Source organism: Ambystoma mexicanum, chromosome 4q (assembly GCF_040938575.1).
Source record: "Ambystoma mexicanum isolate Mex_15411 chromosome 4q, UKY_AmexF1_1, whole genome shotgun sequence".
NCBI lineage: Eukaryota > Metazoa > Chordata > Amphibia > Caudata > Ambystomatidae > Ambystoma > Ambystoma mexicanum.
The window spans coordinates 1,057,701,156-1,057,725,450 of record NC_090928.1 but is presented as its reverse complement, the minus strand read 5'-3'; the positions used below and the strand labels follow the sequence as shown (position 1 = coordinate 1,057,725,450).

General features: G+C 43.1%; 1 protein-coding gene across 2 annotated transcripts in view; it reads left to right on the top strand.

Moving 5' to 3' along the window:
• The window catches only part of HHIPL2 (HHIP like 2), a 576,366-nt gene that overhangs the window by 341,903 nt on the left and 210,168 nt on the right, over nt 1-24,295 (top strand). Inside the window, exons 5-6 of one of the 2 annotated variants that reach the window (XM_069608602.1) lie at nt 11,660-11,786; nt 16,512-16,657. In XM_069608602.1, the coding sequence (XP_069464703.1) occupies nt 11,660-11,786; nt 16,512-16,657 (273 nt within the window). The remainder of the gene's footprint in view (nt 1-11,659; nt 11,787-16,511; nt 16,658-24,295) is intronic. The other variant, XM_069608603.1, reaches the window with a different exon arrangement.

Sequence of the window (24,295 nt, the reverse complement as noted above, 5' to 3'; positions counted from 1 at the left end):
CTCCTAAATTCAAAAAAGAACTAGGTCTAGGAAGAGCTTTCCCCACTCGTGCGGCAGCACTCTGGAACAAACTTCCTACTAGCCTTAGACTGGAATCAAATCTATTCGCCTTCCGTAAAAAACTTAAAACCTTGCTTTTTAAGAAATTCGAGATATAGCTATACGACCTCTGATGGACAACCCCTATATGTAATGAATCGTCTTGTATACTGTTTGTCCCCACTATTTGTCCATGTCTCCATGTAAGCGCCTCGATGCTTGCGAGCAGTTCGGCGCTCTACAAATAAACAAATAAAAAAATAAATAAATTATCTTCAACTCGTATAAACGCATATTAAACAATATGCTGCTTAAACCAGTAAAGAGATTTTGGGCACTTGGATCTATATGTCAAAGTGTAATGTATTGGGAACAATTTGCTTAAACGTTGCGATGATCAGGTGAACAGATTTATACTTTGAGAGTAGCAGAGGTTTTGAGTTTTGTGATCAGCAAGTTTGTTAGCATGACCTATTACATCTGCGAGCATCAAACTCTCCTTAAAAAGCTTTGTTATTCTGGAAATTCTGTAAGAAAATGCACACTGCTAACTTTGCACAACGATTATAATGAAAGGAACTGATATGCCAAACAAGGGTATAAGTGATTGGCTTTTATAAGCACAAAGATATTGCTAATTTATGTATTTTAATTTTTCTGCGATTTTAAGAACTTTTTATTGTACTATGATACTATGTAATGTGTTGATGGAAACTGTATGTTGAAACACAATGTAAATATGTTGTAATGTGTCAAAACAAACTAAATGCAACTAATAATATAAAAATTAAAATTAAAAATATATGCAGGTGGTAGGTAGAGAGAGATCGAATGAGACCTGTTACTTTTGCTCTGTCATTCCTCATTCAACAGGCGCCCCTGTGCTGGTTATACCACAGGAGGTGCCAGAAAAAAAACAGCACACTGTCTACTCTATCATGCATCATGTAAGACAAGAGCGTTATTTCAGGGATGGTGGGCACACAAATTGTCGGTAGAAAAGGATGACTGAGTTTTTGTTGACAATTCTATTAAACTTTTAAAAAAATGGCAGATAGATTAGGATCAAAAAGTATTGCAATGCACTTCGAACTACAGGGCACACATAAGGGGGCGGTGACGTTCAGGACATAGAACGTCAAAAGGTACACAGATTCAGATGGGAAGACACTGCCTTAGTGTTGGATCAAACCGCAATCGCACATAAGGGAGGTTTTCCACCGAGGGAGATAGGAAGAGGGGATAATGGGATGCAGAGCAGAGGCAATGATAGGACTGGCAAAAGGAAATATTGCACACCTTAATAACATATGTCTTGCTGAATAGAGAAAGTGTGCCAAATTACTTAACAGGATTGATGAAAAGAAAGAACCATTGCACATACAGAGCCTTACACGCCCTTCTTTATGTTTCCGATATAATGGAACAGTGAACATGGGCAGGAATACAGCGTGTTGGTGTACAATGGACATGCCAGGATTGCAACTAGGAACCGCAGCACTGATGGACCACTATTGGTCATGTGGCACCCGCACTTATAAGATGCTCCCACTGCAGTGGTTCATGTTCACTAATCACTTTACACTCACTGGCACTCGTGGTGCCACAAAGCCACGTTGTATCGATTACTAAACATCCTGCCCATAATGAAGTGAATTTTAAAAAGCGGACCCATCGCTCTCTGACATTACAAAGAAAGAAGCGTGAGAATTATTTCTCACACAAATCCTCTGATAGATGGGTGGAAATTCCTACCAAGTATAGTTGTTCAGCAAAATGGTCTACTTTTCACTTCTCTTCTTGCACCTGGTATACAGGCCGCAGCAAATTCGAAATGGATCCAGATTACAAGGTGGGAACTGCTGCAACTTGCAAATTCCGCTGAGAAAGGATTACATTCCATTAATGAGGAGCTCAGGGCTGTTAGATTGACCACTCTCCAAAATAGATACGTGCTCAACCTCCTCGCTGCTATGGAAGGGGTGTTTATGTGAAAATAGGCACGTGCTGCTGCAGGTTTGGGGTATTTTAAAGTAGTTGGGGAAAGAAAAGCACAAGCGCAAATGTAATAACTTACACTTAGTTCTTTTGAAGACACTCCAATAAAAATACATGGCTATATGCAAACCAATCAATGGTATAGCAAAAAGGAACACCACATGGTCAGAATTGAATGCCCAATTTTCCCCCTGCACATGTTTTAGCCCCCCAGACCTGAAGAATTATACCGCACATTGGGTAGATTGTGATGGAGATGGGGAGTGGCAGTACAAAGAGACACCTTACTTACACCCAAAGCTCGGAGGACCAGTGAGACACTTGTATATGTGACGACACATTCCACGCAAAGTAAAAGAATCAAGAGGATAATACAGAAACATTGGGCCATGTTACAAATGGACCCAAAACTTCAACAGCTATTTCCTCAAAAAAACCATATTTGCATACAAGAAGAATAAGTCTCTGTGTAGCAGCCTCATTAAAGCAGAGCTAAAAACACCAAGGCCTGATGCGAGAACATACAAGGGTACAATCCCTTGCTTGAAATGCCAACATTGCCAACATTGTGCAAATATTATTAAGGGCAATGGTGTTAGACGTCCACATTTGGGGAAACCAATTTGGCTCAAACACTCATGCACATGTGATGCAGTGAACGTGGTCTATGGCCTGAAATGTCCTTGCAGCCTTTACTATGTGGAGATGACTACGAGAAAGGCCAAAACACGCTGGACGGAGCATAAGTCAAATATCCGTACCAAGAACCAGAAATCACCAGTAGCGGTGCACTTCACAGAAGCCAGACACACAGTGGCACAACTTAAATGTGTCATATTAGAACAAGTGAAACTGGGCCCAAGGGGTGGCGACATCTTAAGGGAGCTCCAACAGAGAGAAATCCTATGGATTGATCTGCTAGACTGCATCAGTCCAAGAGGCATGAATCTTGAATTCGATTTGATGTGCTTTGTTTGAAAGGTCTGGGCTTTAGATTGGGAACCTCCTGAATAGCTGGGTCCGATGATGACATCTGTTGTTCTCATCCATTCCACAAACGATATCTGTGTTGATTAAAAAGTGGAGGCATTTTTGATGGTTGACTATTGTGATTTATGCCATTAAGTTGTAGGCCACCCAAATATCATTAGAGTGTGAACCGCCTGGAGACTCTGCTTTGGAGTCCCAGGTGCGTCAGGTGGATGGGGGGGAAAGGGGTCTTCCGCATTATTATGGAGTTTGGATGGAAGTGGAAAGATGTCAACAATCTGGCTATGCTTTGTGCAGCCGAACATATGGATTAAATGAGGATGGTTCATTGCCACCTTACAACCATAAGAATGTGCACACCCGGAATGCCCTTTGGAGGTGTTCTTAATGCGGCAGCATTGAGAGGCAGGTCTGTCCCTTGGGGCTTGCCGTCAGTCATTTATTGTAATTTGAATAATTGTCCTGGACCCCCTATCACTGTGGAATGAGATGGGATGGATTCCGATGTCAGGCTGAACACGTACCTTATACATTAATAGGGCGGTGATCCAACCTTTGGCTTAGGCTGTTCTTAGCTTGACTGAGGCGGCCCTAGAAAATTACAACAGGCGTGCTGTGTCGCTCTAACATAATGGTACTTATACAGGTACTCAGTGACTATGAGGGCCCCAGCAGACTGTGATCTGCACCCCCCCCCATGCTCACCTCCAGGAAATGTTGGGTTTACTACGTATGCCGATTGAATCAGAGGGAGTGTAGGTTTAATTGCCCTGACGCCGACTCAGCAGTTTTTAGTGTCAAGGCCCTAACGTTGTATAACGATCTAATTATGTCCCGTGAGATCCCTATGAGCCATGTGCATACTGGCGCTTTACTTCTGTATGGATTCCACACTGAGTATGGATTCCACACTGAGTATTAGGCTTTAATCTGCCCATACTAGTATGGCGGCCTTCACCACTCGCGCACATGCGCATAGTTGCCACGGCAACCAATATACACAATGGAAAGCAGCCCCGCGCTTATGCGTCGGATGGCTGGCTTTCCGTCTATGCTGCCAGGTGAGCGTTCGCTCTACATATTTTTTCTAAATTTGTTCTAAATTTGAACTTTCCGCCGTTGTGCGGGTGATTAGGAAGCACGGCACTTCCGTGTGTGGGGAACGCGGGGATGCCGAGCACAGTCGGAATCCTTGTTGAGGAGTTAGCCCGGGTGTTGCGTAATTAGCAGCACGCTATATGTAGAGTTGGGACTTGGGTTAGGGGAGGTTTAAGACCTTGGATTGGCACGCAGAGATGCCCCCCCATATGGAGTGCACACTGTGAGTTTTTAAGAGTCTTATGGATGCTAAACGGATAACATGGCATTCTTTGTAAGTTCTGGGCGCTATATGTAGTATTCTCTAAACCAGAGTGTTGATTTTGACGGTTTTGAGAATGTATAGTGTGACGGTCTCAACCCACAGCGGGCCGTATATAGCTATAAATGCACAAAGGTCATAAAAGCACATCTTAAGCCGTTGGTGGTTCTACAGCACGCTTGGGATGTTTTGATTAGGACAGCGTGTCATGTACACATTGTGCTAATGTTTAGTCCTCTAGAGTCCGATGCTAATTGAAACCCTAGCAGTCTACGGTTTATCCTGACATACCATCCTCTCCTCCCCATAGGATACGGGGTTCTCCCATATTCAACACAAATTTGTAGCCGGACTCAGTGAAGCACTGCCATTCAGCTAACCTGTTTTCACTACCTGTTGTCCACCGCTGATCAGCCACGAGGTTGGTGGTTTTCCTAATAACATAAGTGATTTGACAGTGTTTAGAATCCGAAAAACCTTTAGTGATTGTACTTTTTTTGTATCTTTTGTTACTTTATAGAAATCAGAATTGTGGGAAACCTGAAAGAGTTGGAACAACTATCAACCATGGCCCTGAGGATGGATTCTGTAGCAATCCGAAACGCGTTGGCAATTCTTTGAACTTTATGGTGCTATTTTGAGTCATTTAAATGGACGTTGTTGATTTACTCTGTAAATGTAATATAGGACTCTTTGTAACAAAGTGTGGGGTACTTGTTGGTTTACATTTGTACTTTTCTTTATGATTTACTTTTTTGTATTAAAAAACGCTTGAGGCAAATTTACGTTTGTTCTTGAGAAAGATAACAATTGTCTATCAAGTGCATATTTAAAGTTTATCCTCTCTCAGTTTGAGAGTAACACAAGTGAATTGTACATAAATATTTTTCATTCAAGAAACTTAACTGATGGGAGTTGGCACTCCCTTATATATCCCAGTCTTGGGATTGTTGGGGAAACAGACTCGTGAGTAAAATGTTGGAAACTTTTTTGTTCCCAATTGGAGTGCATATGGGGCTACCGGGTGGCAACACACAGTTTCGTTTTGTCGAGTGGTATTTTATGACCTGCATACCGGAGGAGTATTCAGCACATGGAGGTAGCTTGAAAGGAGTCTGCAGAGCATGGGTACAAAAAGGTGCCTATGACAGAATGGTGGCTTAAGGTTTTTGGTTAATAAATTAACTAGAGGGGGGAATGGGATGGTTCAGGTAGGGCAGATGCAGCTTCATGCACCACCTGCCACGCCTCCCAAGCAAGAGCAGAAATATGAAATAAGAAAACTCTTCGTAAAGGGTTTTAGGACTTTTGTTTGAGAAGTTGCCATGTTGTTTTGTACATTATGAACACAAGTAGAATAGAGTTATTTTTGTTGCACTTAAGGGAACTAGTTTTGCTGCACTTCAAGGAGCCTTAAATACACAGACGATATAGAAAACAATGTATGGTGGCTGGCTGACCAGGGAGTATATTAGAACATTCGTTTTGTTGAGCTGTGTTGCAACACTGAGTAAAGGTATCACCATTTTGAAACAAGGCCCCCATTCAAAGCTATACAATGTATTAGTTTTATTAAACACTTACCTTTTCACTCCTGCTTGGAAAACACCAGACCATCAACATCAGGGAAGAAAGGAGGATAAGATGGTGTTAGCTGAAGCTGTGAGAATCATCTTTTCTAGGACCGAAGCTAGATATGCAACAGTTATTTGTATTCCAGATGATAACTAGATGAATACACAAAGCTTTCATCACCAGGTGCATAAGGATTCATGTAGTAACATTGCTAAAGATACAAAATTAAGCTGCATACACAGCGTCCCCAACAACAAGTTAGTGCCAACGCACCCATGATAGAATGTATTAATGCGACCAATAAATATGAGAAATTATTTTCTGCACACATGGCCCTCACCATGTTTTTTCTAAAACATCTATTCATCCCATGACCCAATTGGAAGACTGTGCAACTGCTTTGACAACATGTATCGAGAGGAGAGTTGCAAAATGAGCTACTCAAGGTTAAGGAATGGTCTGGGATCATTGGGGCCCGAGCACGGGAAGTGAGATGGAAGTATTTTGTTCTTTTATTAAGCCAAGTTTCGATCTCTCTGTTCACATTAATTGGTAATTGTTTGTCTTGGAGGGATGCAACATACAAAGTCACCCTAAGAAGACTTTTTTTTTATCACTGTCAGCATGAAACCTGCCAACCAATGAAATAGTGAATTATTAAATGATCCTCATGGTGATGAAGTTGATGGGATAGACTTGGGTGGTTCTGGAGATAGTGGATTAGCCAATGGTAGATTCCAATGTGCAGGGTTCTATAGGGTCTTTGATTAGAGTAACCAACGAGGCAGATGGGTAAATGTTGATGGAACGTTGCCATCCAGGTAGACGTGGTCATCCCAAGACAACTGTTGTGCAAAAGGATGGTACTAATACCAAGCTGCCATCCATGCATGTCATACATTGCATTTATGTCTGTAATATGGACAGCTCTAAACTCCAGGCCAGTCCACATTGGCAGGCAGCCACAAATGGAACATTCCTGTTAACTTTGAGAGGGATACATTTCACAATGATGCATTCTGACTATGAACTTTCACAGCCTTCTCTTTTCAAGCACATTTGGAAATATACAGAACATTACTGAACTTTTCTGAATGCATTGTGGGGTTAATGTGTTCACCAGAAACAACAAATACATGTATTTATTTCTATGCAGAAAGCACAAGAGAAGAGTGGATGTTGCTTATGTTATAACCATGCCCATTTGTAAATTGCTTTTCACTATTTTGCAAGTGCTTGTTGGGTTAGTGATAAAACTTTGTAGGGAAGATAGCATCTAATGTTTATCATTCACACAAAGGTTCCAATCATCGATACATAGGTTCACCCAAAGGGTAGAGTCATGAAAATATTCCTGTCCAATAGTAAGCCTGTCTGGTGCTGAAGGGTAGTAGTTTCTTTTGCACTAAAGCATAGTGACCCAACTTTCTCCACAGCAGAAGGCAAATCTGTTTGTGACTTTCCCCATTGTGAAGCATTCAGTGGTTGCAGGTGAGCCCCCGGATCTCTGGGGGAGCCACGATTGCTCTGAGACACGGGAAGCCATGCAAAGAGGTTGCGGAGCCATGTAGGAGAACTGAAGCAGATGAGCTGGAAGCAGAGAGGTACACAGGAGCGCACAACAAACCCGGTGAGTTCACTGTTATAGTGTGACCCCAGAGCACTCCATGTTTACCCATTGCCTGAATCCAGACTCCCTTTTGAATACCGAACTGATATAAAACAAATTAATGATTATGACGCAAACCAAGCTGATGTCAAACAAAGAAGTTGCCATAATGAAGACTATAAAGATTGCACCTCAAGAAGGTGATTGTTATATAGTAGGTGATAATAATAGCCAACTACACGAAGGGGCAATATTTCAAGAAGGGAACCCAAACCACTATTGCCAAAGCCAACAGGGACACACACTATGGAAATTGATGAACAACCAGGGGTGCCTAAGTCATAAGAAGATAGCAGAACCGAACAGAGTGTGTGAAGAATATTGCCTAGATGCAGAGAATGTTGTAATCCCACTTTGCCAAAGCCAAAGAAGTGGTAAGCAGAGAAAGAGATATTATCAGCAGTGGTTATCAAAGGTGGAAAACGATTGGCAGGAGGGATGCCCTTCTAATAAAAGACGTTCAGGATGAAAGAAGCATTACTTTTCTTGCATGTGGCAAACACTTAGGTGTAGTAAATAGCACCAAAGTGATTCTGAAGAAAATCTCAAACCTAATTGTGTGAAGTAGAAGACATTGTTAAAACCTTTGACGTTGACCCTTACCAAAGAAGTACTTAGAAGTAGAAATAGAAGACATTGTTAAAACCTTTGAATTTGAACCTGACCAAAGAAGTAGTAGTTTGGCCTGCCAACGGAGTATACCAGGTAAAAGGACGTTGTACCAATCGGTTCTTTTCAGACAGAAGAGTATACACGAGCAGAGAACTGCAGTAGGTTGTCTTGGCTGGCAGGGGAGTATACCAGTCCAAGAGCTTTTGTAACCATTGCTTCTGTTCTGGCAATAATACACCAGAGCAGAGTGTTGTACAAGTGGAAAACCTGGCATGCGAGTAAACCAGGTGTAAGTTCATGAAGTACTGTGGTGGGATAAAGCTTATGACGAAGTAATTGAAGAATCACTCAAGTATTTTGATAAAGTAGTACTGAAGCTAAAGTGGTGCCAGAATATCCTGACAAAGGCATTTGTTTTGAAGTTAATGAAGTGTTGAAATATTCTTTGTTGATGACAAGAAACTATTTCCAGACCATTTTTTAATGTTTTGATGAAGTAGTAATAAAGCTAAAGTGGTGCCAATATACCGTGACAAAAACATTTGTTTTGAAGATAATGAAGTTCTGAAATATTCAGTATTGATGACAAGAAGCTGTCTCAAGACATTGGCTACAAGTGGAAAGAGGAAAGCTTTATTAAATAATTGTGAATTTTTCTTTGCAATCTAAGTTGGAACCTTTGTGTTGTCAAGTTGGATTAGAAAGAGAATTGAAGTGGAATGTTTTGTTATGACATAAGATTTCATTAACCTTTTTGAACATTTAAAGAAAAGCCTGCTTGAATCTGGGGAAGTGGAGTGCGCCCAGGTCATCAGAAGAAGCAGCTGTTGTGGTGTAATTTATACTGTCATATTTGTTGTTGTGAAACTGCCATATATTTCCTGATTGATTTATTGTGGATCTAAGTGTGAGGGACAGAAACCTTTTGTGTTAATAAAATGGCATCTTTTGAAAAACCTCCACAAAGTTGTCCACCTGGCATTTCTGACTCCTCACAGCAAGTTCTTAAATACAATGTCAGTGGGCAGACCCACTGGATTATAGAAAGGGTCTGATGTTTCTCAGTGCTGTGGGAATTAGGAATTGAATGTGTAGAACTCAGCACAGTGTGTGGTTGTACAGTGAGGAGGCTAGAGGTTGAGAGGAGGTGATAAGAAGGAATAAGGAGGTGATCGAGTATAGGTAGAGTGTAGAGGAGTTCAAGGAGGGTGAGATAAGATATCAGGGAGGGGACAACTAAGGGGGAAAATCGCAGCAGTGAAGAGGAGATGAAGGATGGTGAGATGTTCTATCAGAAGGAGGAGGGACCAGCTTGCAGCAGGAGGTGGTACAGAATATGAAGGGCATGAAAGAAGTGAAGAAGAACACAATGAGTTATCAGGAGGAAAAGGAGGGCCAATTAAGGAGTGGAGAATGAAAGGAACAGCCAGGTGGATGAAGGAAGGTGAAAGAAGTTAGAAGAAGGATGCAAGAAGCTTAAAGAGGAGCAGAGGAGGATAACCAGGAGTGACAAGAAGAGTTCGGGTAAGTTGCGAGGAAGAATTGAAAGAGGTAAGAGGGGCAGAGCATGGTGTGACATTGAGCAGGAAACAATGAGAGACTCATGAGGAGGAAAAAGAGAAGATGTATAGACACCAGGAATGGAAGATAGCTAAGGAGGATGTGCCCATGTTAACGGGCAGTGCAATAAAGAGGTTGTTGATACCCAAGTGCTGGAAGAGACTTTGGCAGGATATGCAACCACCACCAATGGAGTTGTACCTGATATCCCAGGATGCACTGTGAGCTTTGCTAAGACCCAACAGATGCTGACACCAGACCGTAGTTCAGAAGACCCAGAGCACCAGACATAGTGGAGTGGTGGAGTATCTAGGATGCATTTAGTCTAGGATGTCGGTCTTGTATCTTAATTTCAGCGCTACTTTGTTATAATACAACATTTTCCATATTTACTTATGTGAACCTGTGGCTACAAAGGATAAAAGTATTTCATCTGCCTTAATCTCTATGTAATTTGATATAATGTGTATGTAATGTAATGTGACATTGTCTAGCACCCTCTGCCACAGGCACTTTTGTGGACTCATTAAGCATGGCCTTAAAAGAACAGGGCTCTTGATTTTTAGTGTGATGGATGGGAGACAGATGTGAATAGTGCGTTGTTTGGTGCAGGCAGGCCAGAAGTACCAGTGTCCTCGGTGCTGATGTGATTTAAAGTGGTATGTGCTGGTAACACTTGGTGTGTGTTTTATCTAGAAGGACAACATGAAGATGGAGTAAATGTAAGCCAGCACCGTGAGATCAAGTTAGCCACTTACATGTAGTGTGTGTGAAATAATGAGAGATGGTAGCAGTCGAATTGATATGCTAGTGTGGTATTTTGTAAGCAGATTGCTGCTGTTGGTGGGGTATACTGTGTTGTTAATGTAGGTTAGTAGTTGAAGGAGACTTGGGCTAGTTAGTGGGGATGGAAGCATGATTGGGTTAACAAGGTCCCCCGTCTTAAACATTTCAAGGCTGTAGTCACCTTTTTTAGTTCCATTCAATTGGTCATCTTGTGTGGCAATTCTGTTGAGCCATTATCACTCTTGCAGTTCAGACTCTATTAACTGCAGAGCACAAGGTGTTCGGACACAGTTGGGTTGAACTCCCAAATGTCTTTGCTAAGGCATGTGTGTGGCATGTTAGTGAGGGTAAGCAGAGTAGGCCCTCTGTCTGTTTGTCCTAGTTTGCAAGTTTGTTCCTTGTGGTGTTGTATCCCACCAGGATATTTGTGGGTCAATCTATGTGGTGTTCATTCATGATGTAAAAGGTTCTGAGGCATATGGCCACAGCAGCTGTGTGTCCATTTGTCTCATTGTTTACAGCTGATTCATGCCGCAGAGACTGGGATGTCTATTGGTTCAAGTTGGTCGAGTCTAAATGTAAAAAAAACACATTTTGCACCAAAGATAATGGAATCAATTTTCAGGAATTGAAACAAATGATCTGTCACTTGAATAGTAAGTGATGTAAATGGTATAAATGACTGTAATTTAACAACAAAGTGCAATAACAGAACATGTATTGTAAATGTACTGCAGATTTAATGACTTCAGTATATTTGTGTATGCCTTGTTGCACCCCAGGTAATCAATGTCAGATCCCAGAAAGGTCTTCATAAATGTGAAGATAGTAGGAAGATCCCTTTCATTAATATGCCATAATATGTGTGTCTTCAAGCATTGCTTTCACGTCCAGACTTTTTTAAAGCAGGTATAATGTTAATTCCCATATTGTGGGTTGATATGTTTAAATTCTATAATGCTTTGAGAACTTTATTATCGGGACCTGCTCTATGAAATTCATGTTGGGTATTTCCTTGTGTATATCAAACTAGGGCTTAAAGATCCTCCTTTTTTTCTTTAAAACCACAGATGATATTCTTCCAATATTTGCATACAGTCACCTGGTGGGCAAGTCTGTGACTGGTGGCTATGTTTACAGAGGATGCGAATCCCCAAATCTCAATGGGCTCTACATATTTGGTGATTTTATGAACGGGTAAGTAATAGATAATGTCTTCTGATCTTGCTTTTTATCAGTAAGAATGCAAAGGGCAAGGTGTGTGGGCTTTATGATCAAAAGAGAGAACATGTTTGCATTCAGATTGAGAGTACATCAGCAGTATTGTGAGAACAATGATGGCAAGTTTCTGAAGTATCCCCCATCTTCCTCCCAGTCCTTATTGCTCATAGGATGCATCGAACGTTTTCTCCCTTAACTCATGTGATCTGTTTCACAAGCTTCCCCACCATAAGCATATCTGTCAATTGAACACATACACATAAATCGGTGCCTGTGGAATGCTAATCCTTTTTCAAACATAGATTTCTCTTTCACCTGAAGTATTTAGTTCATTCTATTCTAGCCAATTGCAACTATGTCTCAGTAAACTCTTTGTTTGGATATGATATGATGTGGCATTTATAACGCCCCTGTACACAAGTGTTTCTAGGTGTGACAAGAACTGAGTGAAAAAGAAAGGGAGGACAAAATAACAATCTTATTAGGCCTTGTGTCATTCAGATCGCGCAAGTGCGGTAGGAAGAGGGAAAGGGAGAAGTGCCAGGCGGAGGGGAAGGGGGAAGTGCAGTTAACTCACAGGTGCAGCCAGCGGGTGGCTCGTAAGTGCAGAGAGAAGGGAGTGTAGGGTTGCAGATATAGACTCTTAAGTGCTGGGGAGCCCCGAGGCAGCGTGAGGACAACTGGACATGCAGGAGCCTGGGCCCGGGTTCAGAGGGTGACCAGTGCGCAGAGCAGTCAGGTGCATCAGCAAGGGAGAGGATGAGAGAAAGTTGAAGTGAAAAGGAAGGTCTTGAGTTGCTTCCAGAACCAGAGGTGGTTCTGCTCAAGTTTGAAAGAGGCAGGGAGGCTGTTCCAGAGGAAGCCGCCAGCTGAGGAGATAGATCTGCCCCCAACTCTCTGCTTGGAGAAGCGTCTGACCCTCAGAGAGTTGGATGTGGATGAGCAGAGATCTCAAGAAGGAAGATGTTTTGGAAGAGAAAGTTGGAGGTAGAGAGGTGCCAGGCCCCAGAAAACCTTGTGGAAAATGCAGAGGGTCTTGAACTTGATCCTTGCAGCCACAGGGAGCCAGTGAAGAGATGTCAGAGCTGGAGCGATACGATCCCTGGGCTTGAGGCCAAGGACAAGTCTCGCAATCCTGTTCTGGATAAGTTGTAAAGGTTGAAGAGTAGAGCAGGAAGATATAAAAAGAGGCTGTTGCAATAGTCCAGCCTAGAGAGGACCAGAGCTCTGGAAACAGTGAGCTTCTAGGGGAAAGTGAGAAAAGGAAGAACAACTCTGAGGAGGTGCAGCTGATAGTTTGACTTCTTAGAGACATCAGAGTTGTGAGGAGAGCAGGAGAGGGTGGAGTCGAAGAGGACACCAAATTTCTTAGCCTCACAGGAAGGAGCAGGAGGAGGGTCCAGAGTGTGCGCCAGTGAGAGGAAAGGTGAGAGCGGGTGAGGAGGATCTCAGTCTTACTAGCATTAAGGCATAGATAATTTGCGGTACACCATTCCTGAATTGCGGCCTCAAAGTTTGGTATGAGAGAAGAAAGAGAGGTGGCTGAGGGGAGCCTGAAAGAGAGCTGTGTGTCATCCGCATAACAGTGAAAATTGGAGCAGAAAGTGGCGATGTGGTTGGCAAGAGGCGTCAGGTAGTGCTTGAAGAGCAAGGGAGAGAGTCTAGACCCCTGGGGAACACCACAAGTAGAAAGAGAGATAGAAGAGAGGAAAGACCCCTGTTGGACCCGAGAGGGTCAGTCATTGAGAAAGGAGGTCAACCAGGCGAGTGCCTGATTAGTAATACCAAGGTTGTTGCGGAGGCGATTGAGCAGGATGGCATTGTTGACTGTGTCAAAAGCAGAGGATTGATCGAGGAGAATGAGGACAAAAGGGAGATTAGAGTCAAGATTGGAGAGCAGGTCGTCATGGGTGTTCAGGAGAGCAGTTTCCGTGCCTCTGGCAGCTCTAAAGCCAGCATGGTGATCATGGAGGCAACCAACTGATTCAGTATGTAGATTAAGCTGGGAGATGGCCAGCTTTTCCAAGAGTTTGCCCTTGAAAGGAGTGCTGGAGATTGGGCGATAGTTAGCCAGACAGGAAGGATCAGCTGAGGGATTCTTCAGGAGAGCGTGCACAAGAGAGTGCTTAAAGGGGAGGGGAAAGTTCCAATGGCAAAGGAGTGATTCCAGAAATCAGCCAAGGCTTGAGCAAGCGTGTTGATGCAGTCCTTGATGGTTCAGGATGAGCAGAGGGGAACCTGCTTTGACAAGACTTTCATAGATCGGACTTTTCTAGAAAAGTAGGCAGGGGTGAACAGGGGAAGAAGAAGAAAGGAGGAGGAGAAATAGCCTCAGATGGGTCAGGGGTGGTAGAAGAGGAGGAAGAGGAAGAGGGGGTAGAGGAAGAGAGGGTGTACAGGATTTCCTGGGTTTTAGTAGTGAAATGAGAGGCCAAGGCCGTGCAGAGTGCCTGGGAGGGAATAGGAGAGGTAGAGACTGCAGCAGGATTGGCCAGCTCCTTGTAGATTTTGAAATGTTTGGCCGAGTTTTTCGATGCTGCAGCGATGCAAACTTGGGTGTAGCCTCTCTTCTTAGAAAGGGCAGAGAGTCTTCACTGCCTTTGGAACAGGCGGCAGGCCAATTTGTCAGGGGATGCACCGGATGCCCTCCACTTCCTCTCCGCCGCCCTGCACTTGCATTTAAGAGCAGCAATGTTGGAATCATACCAAGAGTTGCACTTGGATTTGGCTTCAAGCAGATTCTCATGACAGAGGCAAGGACAGCCAGAGTGTTAGAGATAGAGAGAAGAAGTTTAGAGAGGGCTGTGTCAGGGTGTGAGTCAGTCAAACGTGCAAGAGTAGGAGAGAGAGAAGCAGGGAAAGCCTCAACTGACACACACTTCATGGGTCGGATGACCGAGAAGGTAGGTGGCAGTGCTGGTGTCGGCATCACCTGCGGTGAAGAGAGAGAAAGGTGGGAAGAAAGGAGAAAGCGATCACTCCAAGAGAGAGGAGTGGTGAGATGGTGAGAGAAGGGAAGGTCTGAGGAGATCAGAACATCCAGGGTGTTCCGTGCAGAGTGAGTCGGGCCAGAGGGAAGAATAGAGAGAGAGAGAGAGAGAATTACAGAGGTTGCATAGGAGTCCTGAAGAAGGGCTAGTAACGTTCAAGCGTATGTTCAAGTCTCTGAGGAGAAGTTGAGAGGTAGAGGCAAGGAGCGAGGAGGAGAGGTCAGCCCACTCAGAGAGGAAGAGGTCGACCTGGCCAGGTCGACTGTAGAAAGCTCCCACAGTGAGAGAGAGGCCAGGAGAGATAGAGAGCCTGTAGACCAGGCATTCAAAGGAGGAGCAGACCTGCATTGGGATGATAGAAGCAGGGATACCCTCTGGGAAAATCTAGGAGTGTTCAAGAGGAATTCTCAAAATTAAATCAGCAGCTAATAAAAGGCTTCTTGAAATTATATCCTCCTCAACGTTTCCGTATCAACATGAATAACAGCCACTCACGAGTTGTATGCCCAAACTCTTATTTTTGAAATATTTCTCGTGATTGCTCTTACGGTTAGGTTGGCAACAATCAAGTTTTTTATTTTTAGCATAATACACATTTCAAGAATCCAATTTTCTGAGGTAGTTTTCAAAGTAAGGCTTTAAAAAAGAAACTTTTTTAGGAATGTACTTTATGTTACATTCATTGACACATTGCACACATTTGTTAACTGCAATGAAATACTGTCAGAGGGATTTTGTGAGGTTCGCGATTTGTTGTGCAAACACTCATTCCTCACATCACCAATAGGATTTCAGACTCGCATTACATTGAAGGAAACAGCCTTTGCATGGTCGAGTACAGCACAGAGAATCCCACACTTGTCAACTCACACGCACATTCTCTGACCTCTTCCCCAACATTCTTTGGAGTCAAGTCATGTGCAGGCCGAAGGAAAACAGATCATAGTTTGGCTGCTGGAAGGATGAGACGTGGTTTCATTTCTCTGTTGTTGTGTAATGTAATTTTGGCCGGTGTAGTGAAAGAATGTTGCAGTAACTGAGCTATTCACCTTTGCGGAGTGTTACTTACTACAATTTCACTAATTGTGCAATGTATGTATTTTATTTTATGAAAAAAACATGTCTGGTGTCAAAGTATGTTCGAATTGTAACTGAGCTCAGTAATTTATAATGGAAAGAAAAAATATAAACACAATATTTCAAAAACAAAACTGCATATGAAGTGTTAGCACAGAACAAGATTGCAAGCAAATTACGCGGAAATTACATATGCATATGAAAAACCCCAAAACATCAAATTTTCAACAATATCAATGACAATAAGTGTGGCGGCTGAGTAGGCAGTTTAGCTACTAATCACCCTTATACTAGTGCAGAGCAGAAGTTATGTTGTCGTGGGAAGTCATTCGCTTTCGAAGGCCTTGGTAGAACTTTGGTTATGTCTAAAATGTATATAACAAAATGACTACTAAATGTGTTCAGCAATGGAAACTGATTGCTATTTAGTTTGGATATTGTTATTCGTCAGAAATAGAACGAATTACAATGTTAAAAGCTATAGTATGCTAATGTCTACCACATCATGGCAAAATGCTTCCAAGAAGAGACATTAATAATGCTAGCACGTTGGGTGTATTCAGTGCATTGCGCAGGAAGAACACTATAGTTAGTGTGTAAACTTCTAAAATGTAAGATTTTATTTTTCATGTAGTCGACTTATGGCTTTACAGGAAGATAAGAAGGGTAAACAGTGGAAGAAACGAGACATCTGCATGGGAGACAATGACACCTGTGCTTTTCCCAAGCTGATCAACAACTACAGCAAGTTCATCATCTCGTTTGCGGAAGACGAAGCAGGTAAACAAGCCGGTCTGCCCAGTCATTTCCCTGTCAAGTACTTGTGTGGGGGAATATGTGAATGCAAATGGGGGTAGTGTGCTTAAAAGTGTGCTTCATATGAGCCTATGTGTAAAACAGAATTTCGGTCGTGCAAAGTACCTTTTCATTCAATCAATAACTTGGAGAACATGATGAAAAATCTTAAAAATGGCAGGTCATTGAAAAAAGGACAGATGATGGTACACATTTTAAGATATTTAAAACATTGAGACATGCATACTATTGCTCACATTTATTCATATAAAGTCCGTGTAAATGTTTACTTTAGAAATCATGCCAAATAATCCCTGTAAACACAGGGCATCGTCCCCTATTGATTAATATTACATTGTGAACGTGTTTTCAACAAGGGGGTACTTAAACTTGTACTAACTAATTCTGATGAGATTTTACAGATCATTGGGAGCGGTAGGGAAGGCAATATCACTCACTTCAAACGTCAACATGTTTCTGTGTAATGGCTTCTGTTGGACCTGCATCTGGATTCACAAAAAATAACGCAAGTGGAAAAACACAGAGGATGTGCTTTTTTAATTTAATTAGTTTAACGAATGCACAGGACACCTTATTCTCAAAGGTGACCTGCACATTTGCATTAGTTTTAGTAATTGACAGTTCACCTTGTTCTCAAAAATGACACGCACCTTTCGGGGGGCTGGACAGCAATGCAGAAGATGTGCTAGCCAGCCCTCTTGCGTACATTACTGATGGAAGTACTAACTGTAATACAATAATGTATTACAGGCTACCAGCACCCGTGTGGGTCCTGGGAGCACATTTCATAGTAACAGGCCCTGTTGTGTAATAGAAGTACAAGCGGGACATCAGCGCGTCATGTCTCTGCTTTTCCACTACAAAATGGAGGACAGCATCAGGGATGGCCTTCTCATGTAATCTGCACTCCACTGTCCCTGTTTGATACAGGATCAGGACAATGAGTTTGTGTTCTGTACATTTTAAAGCACTTCCTGATTTTAAATACAGAATGCACTTTAAGATACACAGAACCGCCCTCTGATTTGTGAACAGGGGATAACAGAGATCATTTGAATGAGGGAATTAATGATAGACCCGGGGCATTACCTGACTGGATAATGGCCTCTCCATCTCAGGATCTATTGTTATTAGCATCCACGCATGTCATACCAGGATTGTAATACTTATTTTTTTTCAAGTTCAGAAGCAGTGTGTACAATACACGATGGCCACCATTGAATAGGTAGAAGGGAACGACACATAGTGCCTTCTCCCTTTCCATTGCACCCATTGATGTGACATGGATGCTCCGTAAACACTTGCGGGACAAAGGAGTGGGGCATGGATGGGGGTATTAGATATGTGGAAACGGGGTTGGGGATTAGCGGAACAGGATGGGGAGAGCGCTTACCTGGGTCCCGGAAGGGAAGATGGCGGCCTCTCGCTCTGAGGAGGCTCAGAACAGGGGCTTTACCATGCGGCAAAGCTCCTGTTCTCAATCTTCTGATTGGCTAGAAGGCCACCATACCCTACTCGCCGGGTGCTAATAGATCTAATAACGGATCTGGCGTTTTTTTCTCTGGATATTCTAAATTTTTAATACTGGATGTTTTACCTCTGCCGCCAAACTTTTGATCAGATACACTGTGTGCAAAAGTTAACAAATCCAAATGAAAGTGATAATGTGCACTAAAACACATGTGATGACGTTTCGTGAAGTCTTTGCTGCGGTCTATAATTAACACAAAAATCAGTAGGGCTCATTTTCCTACTTGCAAACAGAAAAAGCATGTAACATCTTGCAAGAAACGACTGGATTGAAACACAAAATAGGAAGAATTCCTACAAATCAACACGAAAATGTGACGGTGATGCACGGGCACTAAATGCTCTCCCGCACTATCTCAGCCTATTTCCTGACCGACACATCAGAGACACGTTCCTAAGGTTCAGATTGAATTTACTGCAAACCCAGGAGATCTTGGAGAAAAGATGTCCCAATAAGGAAATTACAAAATCGTGCAGATTCTGCAAAAAAGAAGAGGCAATAGAAACAATCAAACACATTGTTATGGAATGCGAAGCACTAAACAATGAACGACTTGCATTTAGTCGAAAATACTCCAGTGCCCCGACATAATTAGAAAAATCTGAATGCTGGTTAGAGATATTGATTTGAAACAACAGACGCATGGTCACAACCATTGTATATTTCTGGACAACTATATCGGCTGATGGATATGTGGTGGAAGGATGAACAATTCAAAGACTGATGGAAGCGACTTGCTCCTTGCTCCCACATGAAACAATAGCCATCTGGATGTCCTTGGCCAAGGATAAGATAAGTGGACAGAATTGAACGTAATAATGAATGTAAATGCAGAAACGTGATTTTTTATGTAAATTCTATATGTAAGGTTTAAGACACAAACCATAAACATTTAATAAAAAAAATAAAAATAAATAAAAGCATGTATAAAAAGCATGCATAAAAGTTGTACACATGCTTTTTACACTCTGGCAGATTATCAGTGTGGTGTACGGTGACGACGAACCACATAGTAGAATTGCTGCTTCAGCCACCAACATCCTCTCCACCATACACATCCGCATGGTTTACTGCCAGCATCTGATTTTGATGCTGGTGGTAATGCACTGGATTTCTATGGAATCAGCCACCTTTTTACTCCTACAAAAAGCATAGGAATCCATTGTAATCCATTGTAAATGCGGCCTGACATGTCGAAATGGCAGGCAGCATTTACATTATTTGAATTATGAAGCGAAATAAAGAAAGAGTAAATGAGGTTTCACTTAATCTTACTGCATTTTGCACTTGGTCGTGCAAATAACAAAAACTGAAGGAGGGGACATTTCTGCATGCAAGCGCAAACATAACAACTCCCCTCTGTGCATTCATGCAGTTTGATAAAAATGACAATCAGTATCTTCTTAAGGAAATTTTGCAAAAAAAGACAGTCACTCAGAAATATTTCATGTGCTTGATTTATGGCTTGGCAACAGCCCTAGCAACCATCAGGAATGAGGGGAAGACACTGCAATGGAATTCTCCTTACAAAAGCCCTAGTTTTGGCATGTAAAAAAGGAGTGAAAAAACAGCACCTCTTTTCCGGTGTTACACAGCCAACACACAACTCTCTTTCTGGCTGCCTTCCCTTACCTCCTACCTCCTCCTCCTCCTCCTCCCCCCCATACCTGACTACCTGACTGCTAATCAGGCATATTGCTCTGCCAATGATCGCTGCCTCAAAGCCAGCAAGACAGAGATCCTTCTCATTGGGATGCCTGCTCCTATTTTTCCCTCACTCTCTGGCCAGTCTCCCTGCTTCCCCTGCGCTCACCCACTTGTTAGGCAAAAAACCTTGGGATCATTTTTGACCCCGCTCCTTCCATCTCTTCACACATCACAGACCTTGCCAAGAAGTTCAATTTTCAGCTTCATCTACTCAGGGGCATTCTACCTTTCCTCACCTTCCCCCAGAAGCTCAATGTCTCCAGAGCCATGGTTCTCTCTAGACTTGGCTACTGCAATAGCCTCTTCCTCAACCTTCCTCTCTCTTCCCTTTGCCCCCTCCAACTAATCCATAATAGGACTGCAAGACTTATCCTTGGCCTCAAGCCCAAGGACCGCATCTCTCCAGCCCTACAATCTCTACACTGGCTTTCAGTGACTGCAAGGATCAAATTCAAAACCCTTTGCATCATCCACAAGGCTGTCTGGGTCCTGGGACCTCTCTACATCCAGTTTCTCTCCCAAAATACCTCCCAGCCAGAGTCCTTAGATCTTCTGGCTCCAACTGTCTGCAGGTCGAATGTTTCTCCAATCAGAGAGTGGGAAGTAGATCCCTTTCCTCGGCTGGCGCCTCCCTTTGGAACAGCACCCCCGCCTCAGACTTGAGCCGGATCTTCTCAAGTTCTGGAAACTTCTCAAGACCTTCCTTTTCTCCTCTTCCTTTTCTCTTCCCCTACCCTGCTAAACTCTCCACCTGCTGCTGTGACTGGGGCCTGGTCCCTTCAGAGTCATACAGGGACCAGACCACGCCGCCCACCAGTCCCTCCCAGCATCCTTTGCCAGCACTTGCCCTCGGGCTCCCTTTCCCTGACTATCCCTTCTTAGTCCTCCCTGTCCACTGCACTCTTCCTCCCCTCTTTCCCCTGGCACTTGCTGACTTGGCCTGACCAGCACTTGCCAGCCCCCACCCGTGGGGGTATCCCACTCCTGCACTTCTCCCTCATCCCCCACCCCCTTGCACTTATCACCTTGTTGGATTGTCACAATGCCAATATAACCATCCTTTGTTGTATTCATGTTATTTCCCATGTCCCTCCCACCCCCCGTTCCCCATCTTGCCTGGAAACACCTGTGTATAGGTGCCTTACAAATGTCCCATAAATAAATAAATACAATAAAATAAATTATCACTAAAAACAAGTGGACGTCAGCATCAATTATCCTGTGGGTTCTTGAGATGTTTTTGTTGGCTGATCTGTCATTAATCAACACAATGGTGAGGCGTTTGTTCCATTTTGTTGTATTACTTTATTCATCTTCTTGGAGGGTTTAATGGGATGTTGCTGGTGGGGTTGAACTAGATAATTGGCTCTAAGTGTACAGTTAGTGGGTATTCTGATGTGCTCCGAGTGTCTCATGTTTCATGAAATGGTGTATTGGGATGTTTATCTTGCCTTGAATTTTCTGGGAACCTGATATGTTTTGGTTGATTTGCTCTTCTCATGTTGCTATCTGTTGTGCTCCTGGGTGTATTGGAGTTGAGGGTCCAGTCACTAAGTCTCACAAGGTGCGTGACCATGATTGGTTTACACAACCTCATAGCTGACCTGTTCCCAATAGGTATTGCCACTGCTACACTTAAGAAAGACATTTCCTCTGAACTTCCATCCATCTATTTCCATTGATTAGCCTGCACAGTTCTTCTTTACCCACTGACTCTCTCTGTCAGCCGGTTTTGACCAATGCAGGGGGGGGTAAAACTAGATATTGCCAAGCTCTCTCGCTTCCTGCTACAAGTCAATCCCACTCTCGCAACATGGCATCTGATCTCTCCCTGTTGGGACATGGATCTTTTGGGATCAACAACTCATGAGATGAGACCTACAACAATGGACGACAACCTATAACAACTCTCCACCGGTAGTTAATGCTAAAACCATGATTGCTGATACATACCACAGTGTTAAGACTGAAAGAAAGGTGACCACACAAATGCTACATAGTTTTGGCTTATAGCACAGTGTTCTTCACAGACTCATTAAACAAATTGTACAGTAGAAATGTACTGGTAAGCCCATCAGTAATATTTACTACTTAATTGAATTTCTTTTTGGGTCATTCCCTCAAGACCCCTGAGTATTAGTGAAACTCCACAGGAAACCAATGGCCAGGTACCAGGTTATACAAACCAGGCATGGCCAAAGAAGGTAACTATGATTAAAACCATCCATCTCATGAGGCTTGGTGACTGGACCAGACATGGGCTTGAGCCACTTTGGAGAACGTGGTTGAGCTAGTAAGGCCATCTGCTAACTTGCATTTATGTAGCAGTTGGGGATGTTTTGGGTATTGAAGATATAACACACATGGTTTAAGGAAGGCTACCGGCATATCAATGGTTGTGACAAGCAATATACTGTTTTTGTAAAGACTCCAGGAGCTTGTAATTGCCAGGATGTGATCAATTGATGAGGTCTTGTTATAGGTAGGCAGTGGATAGTAAATAGGTCTACTGCCTTGAGTGTCAGCACGGAAAACGGCAGCTCCTGACATGACAGTTGATGTCCCATCATTAGTCTGCAGAGGATGAAAATATTGCCTTTTTAAAAGTAATGCCAATCTCATTTGTGGGTAACTATTTACAGTTGGTTCAGGGCATGCCATGATGAAGTTTGAATGCACGTTTTGGTAAAGTGATGAAGCCATGGCGATAGTGAGCATACTGCAAACATCATTTTCTGAGGTAGGGGGGAGCCGGAAGCCCAGTCAACTGTGATGACAAGAATGATGTAAGGAGACACTGGTGCTGTACGTGCAAGGAGAGCCCAAGTAGCTCTGGACCTGAATGTCTAAAGCAGCTGAGATCCTACAGAGCAAGTACAATCAAGAACCTGGATGAGACAGGTGGATGTAGATCTTTTTTTTGTTAATCTGAAGTTCTGGAATACCCTAGGAATTATGGTTTGTGGCGAACACCCGATCCGGCCGGCCGGATCGGGTGTTAAGGCCATTAGCACCCCAGGTTACCAAAGCGGCAACACAGGATGGAAAAAAAAGGAGTATCCTTCCTACAACGGGACGCACACGTCCCATTGTACGAAGGAACATTCTTTACCAACATGGCCACCATGGAAAGGGAAGGCAGGGCTCTATACAGAGCCCCTCTTCCCTTTCCATGACAGCCGTTCTGCGCAGACAGGAAGGTGCGGCTGCGGCGACGAGTGGTGCCGCAGCTGCAATAAGGTAAGTTGAGGGTGGAGGGATTAAGCATTTTAAAAACGGGACGGGTTGGGGGAAAGATGGCGGTGGTGGGAGCCAGTCATCAGGCAGCTTGGGATGGGGGCTTACACCGGCGGTTCAAGCCTGCATTCCTAGCCACCTTATTGGCTGCTCTCCCTACCCCGGTGCTAATGTGCTTAATGCCTTTGGCTTTGAAAGGGGACTGCAATCTAATCTGTGGTGTACCATAGTTTAGTGTTAATAATTTTCAGTACTGACACAGAATCAGGGGTTGTTGGGACTGGAAGGGTGAGATGCTGGGCTTAAAATGATCCGGTGGGAAGTTTTGAATGATATAGAAGGGGTTTTTGTTGATGTAGGCTGACCTCTGCTAAAGAGGTGAGACAATTGTTTTGTGGAAAAAGAATGGGAACCAGGTCTGTCCATTTGAGTGTAATAGGACCAAGGCATGTGAGGGAGAGCTGTGCAAAGATAATGAATTGAGTGTTTCCTTTGTAGTGGGTAGGGTCATTCTTGTGTCAATGAAGTCCAAGGGAGGCCAGAAGTGCATGGAATTATTTTTCTCATGGTTTGGTAGGGTGAATAATTGGGAGATTAAAAGTATCCAAACAGATGTTTCTAGTGTTAGAAATGGTGGTGTTTTTGATGAACTATGATCAATCATATAAGAAAGCTGGGACCAGTAAATGATGAAATGGGACTGCGCAGAGCAGAATTGGATCAAAGGAGAATGTGCGTTCCCGGGTAACGCTTGAAGGCTTTGCAAATGTTTCCTTACAAATGAACAGTAAACAAATAAGGTTTTTGCAGGAGACAATGGGCAGATGGCAATTTTTCTGAATGTGGTAAATGGTTACCTATCCATCAGGAAACAATACATCAAAAATGGGAGTAAAGGTGGTCACAAACAAAGCTCTAGTGATAAATACAACATCCAGGCTGTATTGTGTGACTGTGAGTCGAGTAATGGTTGCATTGTGGTTGTTTGAGTTGGTAAGTAAGGATTGATAATGGTGATAGGCTGGCTCTAACAGCCTGAAACAGGTGTTGTCATAGGAATCGGATTTTGGCTTTTGCTGTGATGATGAGTCTGGATGGCGTGAGTGAATCTCTTCATTAACTGATGT